Genomic DNA, 16,072 nt, shown 5'->3' on the forward strand with positions numbered 1-16,072 from the left:
TTATGTTGTAAACATACAAACAATCTGACTCCATTGATAAGATTACACATGTGTTGCTGAGGAGGACAATATATTAACCACTTAAACCCCATATGGGTCACTGGAGTCCCTCAGGGATTAACACTAGTGTATTTTCTGTTATTGTGGGGAAAGCTTTTGCTGAGAATAGCCGATCGACAAGCTCACAATGCGTCGCGTTGTGGGCTTGGCTTGTCGGTCGGCTATTTTCAGTGAAAACTTTCCCCACAATACCGATGCTGGGGTTTAAGTGGTTAAGCAGAATATATATAAAGTAAATGTATTAATTATGTGTTTCTTGTCTTCCAACAATGAAAAAAAAATCAACTCTTTATTCTAACCAAAACCAAAAGTACACAAACATGTGGATGACTTGATCAGATGTTAAATTTAATATATATTCTTAGTAAAGAATAGAATACAGATATAACTTGTTGGAGTGCTGCCTGTGTTAAAAAAGTTTCATGAAAAAGAATATAACCTGCACACTCACATGCTCCAGCAAATCCTAACAACATTTTGAGCCTGGGCTCGTCAGGTCAAATTCTTTGACCCAAGTGCCCAGGCTATAAATGTTATAAAAATGTAGTGGAGCATGCAAGTGTGCAGTTCTGTTCTTCTTCATACAGTACATATATTGTTACTGCATTGCCTCTTTAAAATAATGTGAGTTCCTGTTGTCTCTGGGCCATTTGTCAAAATATAAGCGGTCAACATATTCTCCTGTACTTGAGGCATATGTTGAACTAAAACCTTTTCTCCTCTACTTCCCCTACTACGCCTCCTTTTTTCAGTCTTCCTCAATAAAAATAAAGACAAATATAATTATAGAACGTTTCACATTTTACTGTGCAGCTTAATAATCAAGGCAGGGTTGAGAACTAGTACGTTAACAAAGGAGCTCAGCTTGAGAGCTACGTACGGATATCGATTCTCAAACAGTGAAATAGTAAACGTACTGGAGAGCACGGCGTTGTGGCGTGCAATACTTTGATTACAGATTCAGCCCAAGCTGGTTAGTCTGCCATTAGTCTCATGGGGTCAGACCCACAGCCTTACAGTACGTCATAAATTCCAGCGATGGAGGGTCTGATTCACAAGTCAACATGTCTGTTTTGCCAGAGAAAATCTCAGAAGTCTCTTGATTGGCTGGTCTGTAACAGACGTCCATGATTGGTCAATTCATGTAATTTCTTTCCTCCTTAACCATTTTTCTATAGTTGTGCCCGAGACATTAGGTATCTATCCAATTGTCTGGCTCCTGCGAGACATAGATTACACTTACTGGTTTGTAATCTCGGTGTTGTCATCAACTACCAATGCAAAATATTTACACAACAGTTATATACACATATATACACCAAAACAAATGAAGTGATTATGGTTATGGGCTGACTTATAATATCAACACAGAGCTTCACACAACTGACTGGTCTCAGGTTCATTCTCCGCTGCAGCCAGGTGTCCTTTCAAAACGTGTTTGTGCAAGGCACTGGAACTCCTCCCTGTGCCAACTCACTTTGAATTGCTACTGTAGCTACACGACTAAAAGGTAAAAAAAAAGAAGAAAAAAAAAAAAAAAAAAAAGCCATGTGTCTCATCAGGTCTTATTAAACTGAAGCAATCGAGTGCGCCGGTGTGATTCCTCAGAGGAGGGCATGCAGAGCTCTCTTCCCCGTTAGTGGGACAGAGAGGTCGGGCTGGGAAAGTCTCCAAACTGTGTTTCAGCCAACATGGATATATCTCCTTCAGTCTGTGGATGGGGAACGGAAACTCAGTTAACACCAATTAAAGAAGAATGCTCTAGGGGTGCAACAGTTAATCGAACTAATCGATTGAATTAATTAAAAAAATGTTTTTTGATAAAATAATCAATAAAAAATCATCCAATATACAAGCTCACAATGCATCACAATGCGTTGTGAGCTTGTAATACATATAATTACAAGCTGAAATATAAAAATAATTTAAGTATGAAAGTAATATAATAATCACTAACAAAATAACCACTAGTTGCAGCCCTAGAATTCTCTGCTGTATACTGTATGTGTCCAACACAAACACATGATCTCCTTCTCAACAATAGGGCACAATGATTAAGCATCAAATGATAATTAGTTCATTAAATATTGCAATCACCAACTATTAGTCTCGATAAAACAAAACAATACAATTCTATTACTGCAAAGATTCATTATGGCTGATATGACAATAATAATAATCACTATATTAATATTAAATATGCAAAAAGTATTCATGGTGGAAAGCAAAATCGCGATACAGGATTACACCGAAATGTTTTCCGTAGCCCTACAGCATATCAATCCATAACAGTATCCAAATTTGGTTGTTTTATTCGGAACAAGGTTGATTTTTCACAATGAACAACGGCATCATTTTAAATACTCGCCAGCGATTTTCATATTGTTTATTCATCATTCCACTGGTGTGTAAAGATGTTTACTTGTGTGGAAGAAACATTGCTTCCGGCCACGGCTGTCGTGGACGGAGACCAAACAGCCCTGAGTTGGGGGTGCTTGTTATGAATTTGTGAGGGCCCAAGGTACAGTATAGGGTTAACAATAAATAATAGTAAAACAGGACTTGGTCCAATAACAGCATGCATGGCTTACATTTTTTAAATATTTTTTGGGGGCTTTTATGCCTTTATGGATAGGACAGTAGACTGACAGGAAATGGGGAGAGAGATGGGGAGTGACATGCAGCAAAGGCCGTTGTATCGGGACTCGAACCCGCGACACGTTGTCAGGCTACATTGGGCCTAGGTGCCTGGACCAGTGGACCAGTGGTCCAGGCCAGCACGCATGGCTTTCATGTGGATCTCGGACTTCATGTGACCAGTCTATGACGCCAATCGGCTATGACGTATCTATGACACATGACTCCATATACGTATGGGCAAGGTTTCAGCCCGATTCACCTGGAATTCACTTCCTTATAGATGAAGGACTCTTCATTGAATCATATAATCAACATACTACGTATAATACAATAATTTAATAATATACAAGAATACAAGGATATGCATAATAATAGAAATATTAACGCAAAAACGGCAAGCCAACAAACAGAATTTACATCTCATTTAAGAATAATAGTTTGATGGTTAAACATTTCATAGCAAAGCAATGAAATAGCAATAATGATGTCTCCACCACGGCTCACAGATGCACTGCGGTCCTTCTCCAAAGTCAGCAAAAAGGAGGATTTAGCTGAACATGTCTATGATTTGAGGACAAAGCGGTTGAAAAGACAGGAGCTGTTTGCCAAAGCTGGCCTGACGTGGCAGAAGATTGTTCAGTTTTGCACACAGAGCCAGGACAGGGCAGAGCAGCAGGCTGCCACTCAGGAGCTGAGGAGCATCCTTCAGGCCGCTAAACAAATAGTGGGGACTGAAAATGGCCAGGAGACCATCGAAAGCGCTGCAGTTTTTCTCTTTGAGATCTTCCACAACAAAGACCATGTGGGGACTGAGGAAACACAGGCAATCAAGCAGATGTTCGGCCCTTTCCCCGCCTCTGCAGCTGAGGCCTCTTGTGCTGCGGTGGTACGGGCAGTGGCTCCGCTCGGAGAGTCCCAAGTGGAGGACTTTGTCCGGGCCCAGATCTCCCGCCACAACCATCAACGTGGCTCTGCCTTTGGATGCAACATCGGCTTCTCCTATGACTGCTACCCCATCGACCCCGTGGAGAACTTGCCCCTGGTCGAGGACTCAGAGAAGGACGTCAGCCTGGATTTTAACAGCTTCCTCAACAACCACCAGGGTGCCGGGAGGATCAGGGGTCAGGAGGATGGGTCAACATCAAGGGCTCACAACCAGGGATCTGTGGACGGAGCTATTTTGATTGCAGAGGTAGAGAAGTACCTAAAAGCAGGTAACATGATCTCCAGCAGAGAAGAGCTCTGCACCTCCCTGTACGAGATGCTGGCCTCCCACAAGAGTGACGAAGAGCTGCAGAATGGGCTATTTGAGCTGCTGGGCCCAGAGGGGTTCGAGATTATCTCCAACCTCCTTCAGCGCAGGGTGGCAATCGTAAACGCTCTTCGCTTCCTTCCACCCGACTCGCTCAGCCACCTGACAGATGGTAGCCGGAAAGGCGTTGGCGAGGGTTCCAAGCCCATCTTTGCCTGCCAAGTCACCATCCAGTCCGAGCAGGAGAGACAGATGATGAAGATGAATTGGAAGAATGAGAAGAGGGAGAGAAAGAGAGTGAAATTTTATGATGACTCTTCAGACGCCACCTTCTGCTTGGACCCCAAAGAGATAAGAGCCCAGAGGGAGCAGGCCCTGCTGACTGCACGCCAGGAGCCTGTGTTCTGCAGGGAGAGGGTGTACGAACATGTCCGCTACCCCAACGTTTACGACTGTTATGCTGAGGCCGCAAAGACCCCTGCCTTTGTGGGAGGAGCAAAGATGCTGTTGCCAGAGGGTATCCGCAGAGACAACACTAAGATGTATGAGGAGGTGGAGATCCCACCCAGCGCACCCTTGCCCATAGGCATCGAGGAGAAGCCCATCTACATCTCTGAGCTGGATGAGATAGGGCAGCTGGTGTTCAAGGGGATGAAGAGCCTGAACAGGATCCAGTCCATAATCTTCGAGATGGCCTACAACACCAATGAGAACCTGCTCATCTGCGCCCCCACTGGAGCTGGCAAGACCAATGTCGCCATGCTCACTGTCCTGCATGAGATCCGCCAGCATCTCCAGCCTGGAGGGGTCATCAGTAAGGACGAGTTCAAGATTGTGTATGTGGCTCCTATGAAGGCCCTGGCAGCTGAAATGTCTAATTACTTCAGTAAGCGGTTGGAACCACTGGGAATCACTGTCAAAGAGCTCACTGGAGACATGCAGCTAACCAAAGCGGAGATCATTCGAACACAGATGCTGGTGACCACGCCTGAGAAGTGGGACATCGTAACTAGGAAGGGTGTCGGAGATGTGGCCCTGTCCCAGATTGTCCGTCTGCTAATCCTAGATGAAGTGCATCTGCTCCACGAGGACAGAGGGCCCGTCCTGGAGAGCCTGGTGGCCAGGACCATCAGACAGGTGGAGTCCACCCAGAGTATGATTAGGATCCTGGGTCTGTCAGCCACGCTTCCCAACTACCTGGACGTGGCAACCTTCCTCCACGTCAACCCCTACAGAGGCCTTTTTTACTTTGATGGGCGTTTCAGGCCGGTGCCCCTCGGCCAGACCTTTGTTGGCATCAAAACCACCAACAAGATTCAGCAGCTGCATGACATGGAGGAGGTGTGCTATAAGAAAGTCCTGCAGCATATCAGAGACGGGCATCAGGTGATGGTGTTTGTCCACGCCCGTAATGCCACAGTGAGGACTGCCATGGGTCTGATCGAGATGGCCAAGAACCAAGGCGACATCACCCTTTTCCAACCCAACCAGGGACCAGAATATGGCCAGTGTGAGAAGCAGGTCCAGCGCTCCAGGAACAAGCAGATGAGGGAGATGTTCCCTGAAGGCTTTGGGATCCACCATGCTGGCATGCTTCGCTCTGACCGCAGCCTGATGGAGAGCATGTTCTCCAGGGGGCGCATAAAGGTGCTAGTGTGCACGGCAACGCTGGCCTGGGGTGTCAACCTGCCTGCCCACGCTGTCATCATTAAGGGAACACAGATCTACGACAACACACGTGGCTCCCTGGTGGACCTGGGCATTCTAAACATCATGCAGATCTTTGGGCGAGCTGGGCGGCCACAGTTCGACAAGCATGGTGAGGGAATCATCATCACCACTCACGACAAGCTGAGCCATTACCTCACCCTGCTCACCCAACAGAATCCTATTGAAAGCCAGTTCCTCAAAAACCTGTCAGATAACCTCAATGCCGAGGTTGCCCTGGGGACTGTCACCAATGTAGATGAGGCAGTGAAATGGCTGAGTTATACCTACTTGTATGTACGGATGAGGGCCAACCCACTGGTATACGGCATCAACCACAAGGCTTACCAGATGGACCCAGGCTTGGAGATGTACAGGAGGGAACTGGTGGTGCAGTCAGCCAGGAAGCTGGATAAGGCCCGGATGATTCGCTTTGAGGAACGCACCGGCTACTTCTCCTCCACAGACCTGGGCCGGACGGCCAGCCACTTCTACATCAAACACAACACCATGGAGACGTTCAATGAGGTGTTCAACTCTCAGAAGTCTGAGGCCGACATCCTCAGCATTGTGTCCAAGGCAGAAGAGTTTGACCAGGTCAAGGTGCGTGATGAGGAGTTGGAGGAACTGGAACAGTTGCTGAGTAAGTACTGTCAGTTGCCGGCTGCGGGTGGGGTGGAGAACAGCTACGGCAAGATCAACATCCTGCTGCAGACCTACATCGGCCGAGGAGATGTGGACAGCTTCTCCCTAATCTCAGACCTCTCCTATGTGGCACAGAATGCTGCTCGTATCGTCAGGGCCCTGTTTGAGATCGCCCTGAGGAAGCGCTGGCCAGCTATGACCTACCGTCTGCTCACTCTCTGTAAGGTGATCGACAAGCAGCTGTGGAGCTTTTCTCACCCCCTCCGACAGTTCCCTACCCTTCCCCACACAGTGCTGTCACGCCTGGAGGAGAAAAAGCTTAGCCTGGATAGACTGAAAGAGATGAGTAAGGATGAGATCGGTCACATGCTGCACCACGTCAACATCGGGTTGAAGGTTAAGCAGTGTGCCGACCAGATCCCCTCAATCATGATCGAAGCCAGCATCCAGCCAATCACTCGTACCATCCTCCGTGTGTGCCTCGTCATCACCCCTGATTTCAGCTGGAAGGACCAGGTGCACGGATCAGTGGGTGAACCCTGGTGGCTGTGGGTGGAGGACCCAATCAACGACCACATCTACCACTCTGAGTACTTCCTCCTGCAGAAGAAACAGGTGGTGACAGAAGAGCCCCTGCACATTGTGTTCAGCATCCCCATCTTTGAGCCTCTGCCCTCCCAGTACTACATCAGAGCTGTGTCGGACCGCTGGCTGGGTGCTGAGGCTGTCTGCACTATCAACTTCCAGCACCTCATACTGCCAGAGAGGCATCCCCCTCACACAGAGCTGCTGGACCTCCAGCCACTGCCCATAACAGCCCTGGGGAACAGAGAGTATGAGAGCCTGTACAATTTCACCCACTACAACCCCATCCAGACACAGATATTCCACACGCTCTACCACACAGACACCAACGTCCTGCTGGGGGCACCAACAGGCTCCGGAAAAACCCTTGCTGCAGAGATGGCCATGTTCCGTGTGTTCAACAAGTATCCAACATCCAAGGTGGTGTATATCGCCCCAATGAAGGCCCTGGTGAAAGAGAGGATTGAGGACTGGAAGTTCCGAATAGAGAAAAAGCTGGGAAAGAAAGTGGTGGAGCTGACGGGTGACGTGACCCCTGACATGAGAGCAATCGCGCAGGCTGACCTCATTGTCACCACACCAGAGAAGTGGGATGGGGTGAGCCGCAGTTGGCAGAACCGCAGCTATGTCCAGAAAGTGGCCATCCTCATCATCGACGAGATCCACCTGCTCGGGGAGGACAGAGGTCCAGTGCTGGAGGTCATTGTATCCCGAACTAACTTCATCTCCTCCCATACCTCCAGGAGTGTGCGTGTGGTTGGCCTCTCCACTGCTCTGGCCAATGCGCGAGACCTGGCCGACTGGCTGGGGATTAAACAGGCGGGCTTGTTTAATTTCCGTCCTTCTGTGCGTCCGGTGCCCCTTGAGGTTCACATCAATGGTTTCCCAGGACAGCACTATTGCCCCCGCATGGCCAGTATGAACAAGCCTACCTTCCAAGCAATCCGCAGCCACTCTCCAGCCAAACCAGTGCTGATCTTCGTGTCCTCACGCCGTCAGACACGCCTCACAGCGCTGGACCTGATTGCCTACCTGGCCTCCGAGGACGACCCCAAACAGTGGCTGCATCAGGATGAGAGAGAGATGGAGGCCATCATTGCAACGGTGAAGGAATCCAACTTGAAACTCACGCTGGCGTTTGGGATTGGCATGCACCACGCCGGCCTGCATGAGAGAGACAGGAAAACCGTGGAGGAATTGTTTCTTAACAGCAAGATCCAGGTACTGATCGCCACAAGCACACTAGCATGGGGGGTCAATTTCCCTGCTCACTTGGTGATCGTCAAGGGAACAGAGTACTTTGATGGAAAAACCAGGCGCTACATCGACTATCCCATCACAGATGTTCTGCAGATGATGGGCCGTGCAGGCAGGCCACAGTTTGACAACCAGGGCAAAGCAGTCATCCTGGTCCAAGATATCAAAAAGGATTTCTACAAGAAATTCCTCTATGAGCCTTTCCCTGTGGAATCCAGTCTCCTGAGCGTGTTGTCAGACCATCTGAATGCCGAGATCGCTGCAGGGACCATCACCTCCAAGAACGATGCCTTAGACTATATCACCTGGACGTACTTCTTCAGACGACTAGTCATGAACCCCAACTATTACAAACTGGAAGACATCAGCCACAAGTCCATCAATAAGTACCTGTCCAACCTGGTGGAGATAAACCTGAGGGATCTGGAGTGCTCCTACTGCATAGAGATACAAGAGGATGAGCGCACCATCAAGCCGCTGACGTATGGTCGCATCTCCTCTTACTACTACCTGAAGCACCAGACTATCCGCATGTTCAAAGAGCGGCTGAGGGACGAGCTGCCCATCCAAGAGATCCTCTCTGTTCTCACGGATGCAAAGGAGTACGCAGAGCTCCCTGTCAGACACAATGAGGACCAGCTGAACAGCCAGCTGGCTCAGCAGCTCCCTCTGCCTGTGAAACCACACTCCTATGACAGCCCCCACACCAAGACCCACCTGCTGCTACAGGCCCACTTCAGCCGCACCCCGCTGCCCTGCAGCGACTATGCCACAGACACCAAAACAGTGCTGGACAACACCATCCGTGTCTGCCAGGCTATGCTGGATGTTGTTGCCAGTGAGGGCTGGCTAGTGACTGCTCTCAGCATATGTAACCTGGTGCAGATGATTGTCCAAGGCAGGTGGCTGCACGAGTCATCATTACTGACACTCCCCCATATTGAACAAAACGACCTCTACCTGTTCAGCCAGTGGGCTAACAAGAAGGAGAGAGGCGGGGCTGGAGGCTTCAACGGACCAATCCAAGGCCTGCCTGAGCTTATTACCACCTGCGAAGGGAGAGAGAGTACGTTCGCTGCCATCTTTGGTCAGGAGCTGCAACCAAATCAGATCAGCCAGGCGTGGTCATTCCTCAGCCATCTGCCAGTGGTGGAGGTGGGGCTGAGTGTGAAAGGCTGGTGGGAGGAGCGCCGGGAGCAGATGGAGCACCCTGTTCCTGCCGTTGTGGAGGGGAGTCTGAGGGAAAGAAGTTGGATAGATGTCCATGCTGACCAGGAATACGTCCTCCAGGTGTCACTGAGACGCGTCAATATTGGACAGCAGAGGAGAAAGCAAGACAGTAAGGCCCAGGCCCCCCGATTCCCTAAGGCGAAAGATGAGGGCTGGTTCCTGGTTCTAGGAGAAGTGGACCACAAGGAGTTGCTGGCTGTCAAACGGGTTGGATATGTACGCAACCAGAGAGTTGTCTCCGTGGCCTTCTACACCCCAGAGAAGACTGGAAAGTGTATTTACACCCTGTACCTGATGAGTGACTGCTACCTGGGTCTGGACCAGCAATATGACATCCACCTCAACGTGACCCCTGCCAGGATCACCACCCAAACCGAGGTGACAGACGCCATGAGTGATTTGTCCCTCAAGTGACACAACATACCAGCATCGGCCACCATTCACCATTGCGTCTGCCTTAACTGGGCATGCAATACGATAATAGGTGGGGTCTGGGTGGGGGTCTACAATGCGATGACACGATATTTACAAACTGTTCATGTATTTGGAGAAAGACCACGGTTTGATAGTTGTAACATTGGGATGTCAAACTGGTGGCCCGCAGGCCACGTCACCTTACTCTACCCAGTAATGGGAGTGAGAGGTGACACAGACTACATGGGATAATTGAGAACTGGCATTAAATTGGTAGCCTGGTAAAGCCCCTCCCTCCGGAAAATCTCATTTCCATTTGATTTCAGGAAGGAGTCTGGCCTGAAGGCTTGTCTGGGCGTTTCTAGCCCGTTCACCAAATGGACAAGCCTATCAGCGTCGTCGCTCATCGTTCTGTGATTGACAGCGAAAGTTGGCCAATCAGATGGCGAGTGAGCCAGAATGAAACCGAGTGCTGCCTGAGTGGAACCGAGTGCAGCCGACCAAAAACGAACGGTAGCCATCTTTTTTGACCGCAGTGTTTTCTACTCTCTTTTAAACTTCAAAACGCTCTGAAACTTCTATTTTGAGGCACGGAATTTACTTTTAAGATAGCTTTTGGATAGAATTTAGTTGTTTAACTTCATATATGTGGTCAATTAATCATGACAGAGCCTTTAAAAATAAAAATTCTGAGAACCGGCAGGGGCGGGCAGTGACACGCATGTATCCGAATAAGGCAACCTATTTTGGGCATGGCCGTCTCAAAAGTCCCGTTGCGTCACATTAGTCTGGAGGTGGTAAAAATGCACTGGCTGAAGGGGAACACTGCTGATTGGCTGAAGGGGTTGTCAGTCAACGGTATTACTCCCGCCCAACTCCAGCCCACAGCCAAATTGCCGAATGGGCGATCATGCCAGACTCACTCCTGAAATGAATTACAAATGAGATTTCCGGAGGGAGGGTTTACCAGGCTATTAAATTGGGAGAAAAAAAAAAGAAAAAAAAAGAAAGATAATCTATGTTATTCCCAGTTCTGCTCCCCACTGAACAGTCTCCCTGACCACCCGCAAACCCGGCCAATTGTGTTTGCTGGAGTGCCTGGCCAAGGTGGATGCTCCATGGAAGATTCGAACTCCAGTCTCCACGGTTGTTGGCAGAACTTTACCCCTGCACCACCTGGATGCCCCTAGGCAGTAGGCACCATATATTGAGCTTTACTCCCACCGGTAAAGATATGAGATTCCTTTAATGCACTTGCAAATGGCTTCTGTGAAGAGTCCATTACCTCCAAAGTGGAAGCCAGCCATGCAGAAAACCTTGTTTAAAGTGTCTTCACCTACCTGTTGGTCTTTGTCCTTCTCCTGCTTTGGCAAGCGATGTCTCCTCTTCTTCGGACCGCCGGAAGGATGGAACACAGTGGAGGAGGAGGAGCCAGACACACCATTGGGCCTATCATCCTCCACTCCAGGAGCGGAGTCTAATTGGGCACCAGACTCATCCTGAAATGAAATCGACACAACATGATGTCCCTGCCCCAAGTGATGCAGTGACAACTAGAAATGGGCACACTTCTTTGCAAGGCCACGTGGCCTACCCAGGGCTATGTAAGTTTTGGTTTACAGCTGTCAGGACCCGAGAAAGCTGTGGGAGGAAATAGCGTCTCTACAACATGCGGTTTAACATTCCACATTTGTCACGCCCTTATGGGTCTAAGTGAAATTGCTTTTGGCTCTGCAGTGTGTTGTGAAGAGGCCCCTATATATGTGATTCAAGTTTGGGTGTATGACCTACGGTTCAAGAGTTATGGGACAACATGTAGCGGGCACCTTTACCTTTGATACTATAACTATGTGAAAAACACTTGTTTTATGCTAAAATGAATTGGAAATACTATTTAATGTTTTCAGATCAATAAGAGATATATGGATTACAAGTTAATTATGTTCTTTATTTCCTGTAGTTCCATATTAATTGCAGCCATACACATATAAACAAAAATTAATAATATAATAACCAGTGCTGGAAATGGACAGAATTAAATCTGTGCAGACATCAGCACCTATTGAAACTCTGTTTCTTTTAATGCCAAAAACTGGATTGTACAAGTGCACGTTTGAAAATAATGCTCAACAAATGTATTTTCTCATTTACATTAATGTTACTTCAGTCTGCTCCCCCTCCTTTCTAGCCCAAACACAAATAATGTGTTTGGGGTTGTGACACAACAAACAAGAGACATAGTGAACTAATGTGAGGGGTGAATGACATTTCTGCTCGATTCGCTGTTGCAGGTCAGGATAGTCTGATAGATGCCAATCACTTTTTCTCGCTCGCACCGCCATAATGAGTGTAACCAAACAACTGAACTAAGCAGTTACATAATGCGAGCTTGAGTGCATTGCACTCAGTGTACTGTACTCAAATGAGTGTGACAGAAATTAGCAAGTTGTTTGCATCTATGCCACTGGCTGTGTGCAATCCCAGATGATATAGTGTATTTTTCATAATTAATACATATATGTAAACATCACTCATGCACATATTCTCACCTCCAGTAGTATGGTGAGCTGGGCATTCCTGTAGTTATCACCATGAGTGTCAAGAGTCTTCATAAGAAACCTACAGGAATGCGATGAAATGGATGTTGAGAGATCAGCAGTAAAGAGGTGAGGACTAAACAGGCTGAAGGACTATCGCCACATGATTATGCAGTCGGACTTAAAGTAAGACACTATGAAACAACCAATGGCATTGCATACTTCTGATTTGCAACCACCGAAAAAAGGAGAATTGTAGAATTATCGTACACGATCTCAAACAACACCTACGTATATATATATCAGTTAAAGTTAAAGTAAGTGTTATTTAATTCTATGCTCTGATAGTATTCATTGCGATAGAGTGCTTGTTTAGTAACAGGGGTCTCCCTATCTCTCCAGCTCTTTAGTAAACATAAAATAACTGTTCGGTCGGCATACCAACATCCAATCAGGAGAAAGAAATCATACAGCATAAACAAGTGAAGCAGGGAGCGATGAAACAAAATTGGAACTGGAAAGATCATAAATGATCTTTGTAGGGTTGCCGTGTTAAGTGGTCAGATGGGGGGCCACCACCACGTGCATTTTCATGATCAATCAATCGATCGTGTTACGGCTTGGATCAATGGAACTAACATAGTATACTTTAAGTTCCTATTCATCTGTATCACAATGGGAAAATAAAGAAATACCATGACATTTTTTTACATTAAAGCGGTTAATACATTAATTAATGTAACTTTTCTTTAATGAATAAAATGTAATTTTGTCCAATCTGTATAGTAGAGTATGTTAATACAATATAACGTATATAATAGGGGTGGTTGTATTTCGACTCCCTGCTCTTCTATTGAGACATTTAGATCGTGTCAAAGGTCATGTCTCACCTAGACACAGGATCTGACACAAAGTTTGACCTGAAAGTCAAGATTCAATTTATCCCCTGGGCAAGCAGACAGGCTTTAATAGCTCAATAGTAAAAAAAATCAGCACTTGCGTAGGAGACCCCGGTTCAAATCCAGGGTAGAAGAGGAAAGTTACATAGTGCAGCTTTAATATTAATGTTATATTATCATTAAATCGTAGTGTTTTGCCAATTATGCAATATCCTCATGGTCCACCAGTGGGCCTGTGGATCCACAGGTTCGGAATCGCTGGAATAAAATGTACCGTCTCTCTTTCTTCATGCGCCGTGTTAGTCTCTGAACCTGGTGAAGACGACCAAGGACCTTCTGGTTCACCTGAGACAGACATGAGGGATCACTTGGAATTAATTATTTGAGAAGCAAACTCAATATCTGTTTCAATTGTTGGTGCTATTTAATCACTTTTTGGTTATGTCACTATAGGCTAGTTTCACTAATCATCTATACAACCAGTATATATGTATGTAAACAGTATACAGCTTAAGTGGTTAATTAACCACTTAAACCCCTAAATACATTGATACTTGGATCAATACTTGGTCCACTCCCTTTTTCTCTCAACACTTAATATGTTCGGCAAAAATAACAAATCTAAAGCTAACGTGTCACTTAACGCGACACGTTTTTGCGCGACACTGTTGTATGGCAAAGTATATACAAAGTATAAACATTCTGATTCACAGCTGATTTTGTGAATCAGAATAATCTATTTAGTCGCTTATAAAAAAACGTTAAATGTTTGCGTAAAAGAAAAAAAAAAAAAAAACTACTGGCCCGGACGGCTGGCATAGCGGTCCAGGCACTTAGGCTGCTAATGCAGCCTGACAGCCTGTCGCGGGTTTGAATCCCGACGACCGTTGCTGCATGTCACTCTCCATCTCCCTCTCCCCATTTCCTGTCAGTCTACTGTATACTATCAATCAATAAAGGCAGAAAAGAAAAAAAACGGCTTCTCAATTGTTCAAAAAAGTAATCGATAGAATAATCCCTAAGAAAATAATTGACAGTTGCAGCCCTAATAATATACATGAAATGATCCCATGTTCACGAACCTGTTCTATTTCTTTGCATCTCTTACTGAGAGCCAGGTATTTTCTTTTATTCAGTGCTCTCGTCTCTTCATCCTCTTGTCCTTGATCCTCTAAGAGCTCAGTTCCTGCCGGACCCAGCTCCACCTTCGTGGAAACAAAAGAAAAAGGTGTTGGAATAGAGCCCAACCAATGCCACATTTTTGGGTCTGATGCTGCCGAATTGGCCCCAAACACGGGCCAATTGTGTTCGTATTGACACTCGAAAAAAATCAAATGATTCGAACCCCCAGCCTCCGCAGTGGTGGGCAAGCACTTATTATCATATACTGTAAGTCTACGGTTTGTTTCAGATTGGTCTTTGATTGGTCAAAGACATGTATCGGCTGCTTAACATTACCTCCCCCGGGCCCAACTCCACACCACCAGGTTCTAGTTCTGCCTCCAGGATGTGGCCTCCAAAAAGAGGAGGCAGCGCCAAGCCAGAAAAATCCTCCATCATCTATAGAGGACAGCAAAGGCAAACACAGCCAGCCACGCCACCCAGAGAAACATAAAATACACAGACACAGGCAATCAATACAGACACACTAATGTGATGCATCAGCAACAAACAACAAAAAAACTGATATTGAAAAAAAGAAAAGAAAGAACCTCAAACTAGCAGCAGTGAAATGGTAAGCACCTGAGAACTCTGGGCACCATTTTTTAAATATTTTATAAGTCGTCCACAGGTTTGGCAACAAACCTGTGGATAGGCAGTCATTTTGGGCATAACCGAGAAGTTGAAGGGTAAATTTAGGTCTAATAATAATGTACAAAGCATTTGTCCAAATGCATTTCTGGTGAAATAACAACATCATAATGATAAACCTGTCAGATCTACAGATGATACAGGAGCATCAGTGGATTGAGTTTGTTGTACAACGTGGCTTGAAATAATTGTTGGTACACAGTGGTGGAAAGTAACTAAGTATATTTACTTAAGTACTGTACTTAAGTACAATTTTGAGGTATTTGTACTTTACTTGAGTATTTTCAATTTTCAATACTTTTACTTCTACTCCACTACATCTCAGAGGCAAATATTGTACTTTTACTCCACTACAATTATTTGAAAACTTTAGTTACTAGTTACTTTTCAGATATCAATTATTACATTATAAACCATACATTAACCACTTTAGCCCTATTCTATACCTAGGCTATTTGAAAATAGCCAATCTACAAGCTCACAACGCGTCGCGAAGCTAGGGTTAACCCTAACCCTATTGTAGATCTGCTATTTTCAAATATTTGAGTACTTTTACTTTTGGTAAATTTAGAATTCTGGACTTTTACTTGTAACAGAGTATTTTTATATTGCAATATTGGTACTTTTACTTAAAATTTTAGTACTTTTTCCCCCACTGCTACAGTATTAAACCATACTTACATTTCTTATGGCTCAGATCACTGATTCTCTGCAGTGGAAACTGTCTTGCGTTTTCAAAGATCCTCTGCTTAACTAACTGTTATGTCATCGCATCGGGTACATCTTCACAGATCAGTGAAACGTGAATGACACGCCAATTGAAAACACTCTATCAGTTAAAAATGAATGTTTAATCGCAAAAAACCTTCTGGTTGCACACTCACACACTCACATTACGGAATCACATTGTTTATACGCGACGGTCGCGATAAATGTACGTCACCATCTACCGACTACATGCAGTGGCATAAAGTAACTGAGTATATTTACTCAAGTACTGTACTTAAGTACAATTTTAAGGCATTTTTACTTTC

At 45.9% G+C, this 16,072-nt stretch overlaps 2 protein-coding genes across 2 annotated transcripts; one reads left to right on the plus strand and one right to left on the minus strand.

Annotated features, from left to right (window-relative positions):
* Positions 1–387: 387 nt before the first annotated feature.
* tfpt (TCF3 (E2A) fusion partner) lies at positions 388–15,925 on the minus strand. Its single transcript, XM_084053406.1, has 7 exons — positions 15,720–15,925; positions 14,685–14,786; positions 14,309–14,431; positions 13,501–13,571; positions 12,340–12,409; positions 11,131–11,289; positions 388–1,771 (listed from the first exon to the last, which is right to left on the minus strand). Exons 2-7 carry the CDS (start codon positions 14,784–14,786, stop codon positions 1,697–1,699), a joined length of 600 nt encoding a protein of 199 aa, XP_083909532.1. The 5' UTR covers positions 15,720–15,925; the 3' UTR covers positions 388–1,696.
* LOC311042585 (activating signal cointegrator 1 complex subunit 3-like) lies at positions 3,185–9,790 on the plus strand (the record flags this gene model as incomplete). The annotated part of the gene is made up of 1 exon (XM_084053394.1): positions 3,185–9,790. The coding sequence occupies one exon, from the start codon at positions 3,185–3,187 to the stop codon at positions 9,788–9,790; it is 6,606 nt and encodes a 2,201-aa protein (XP_083909520.1).
* Positions 15,926–16,072: the final 147 nt, after the last annotated feature.

This window comes from Gymnoscopelus microlampas (genome assembly GCF_963454915.1).
Source record: "Gymnoscopelus microlampas genome assembly, chromosome: 3".
NCBI classification, from domain to species: domain Eukaryota; kingdom Metazoa; phylum Chordata; class Actinopteri; order Myctophiformes; family Myctophidae; genus Gymnoscopelus; species Gymnoscopelus microlampas.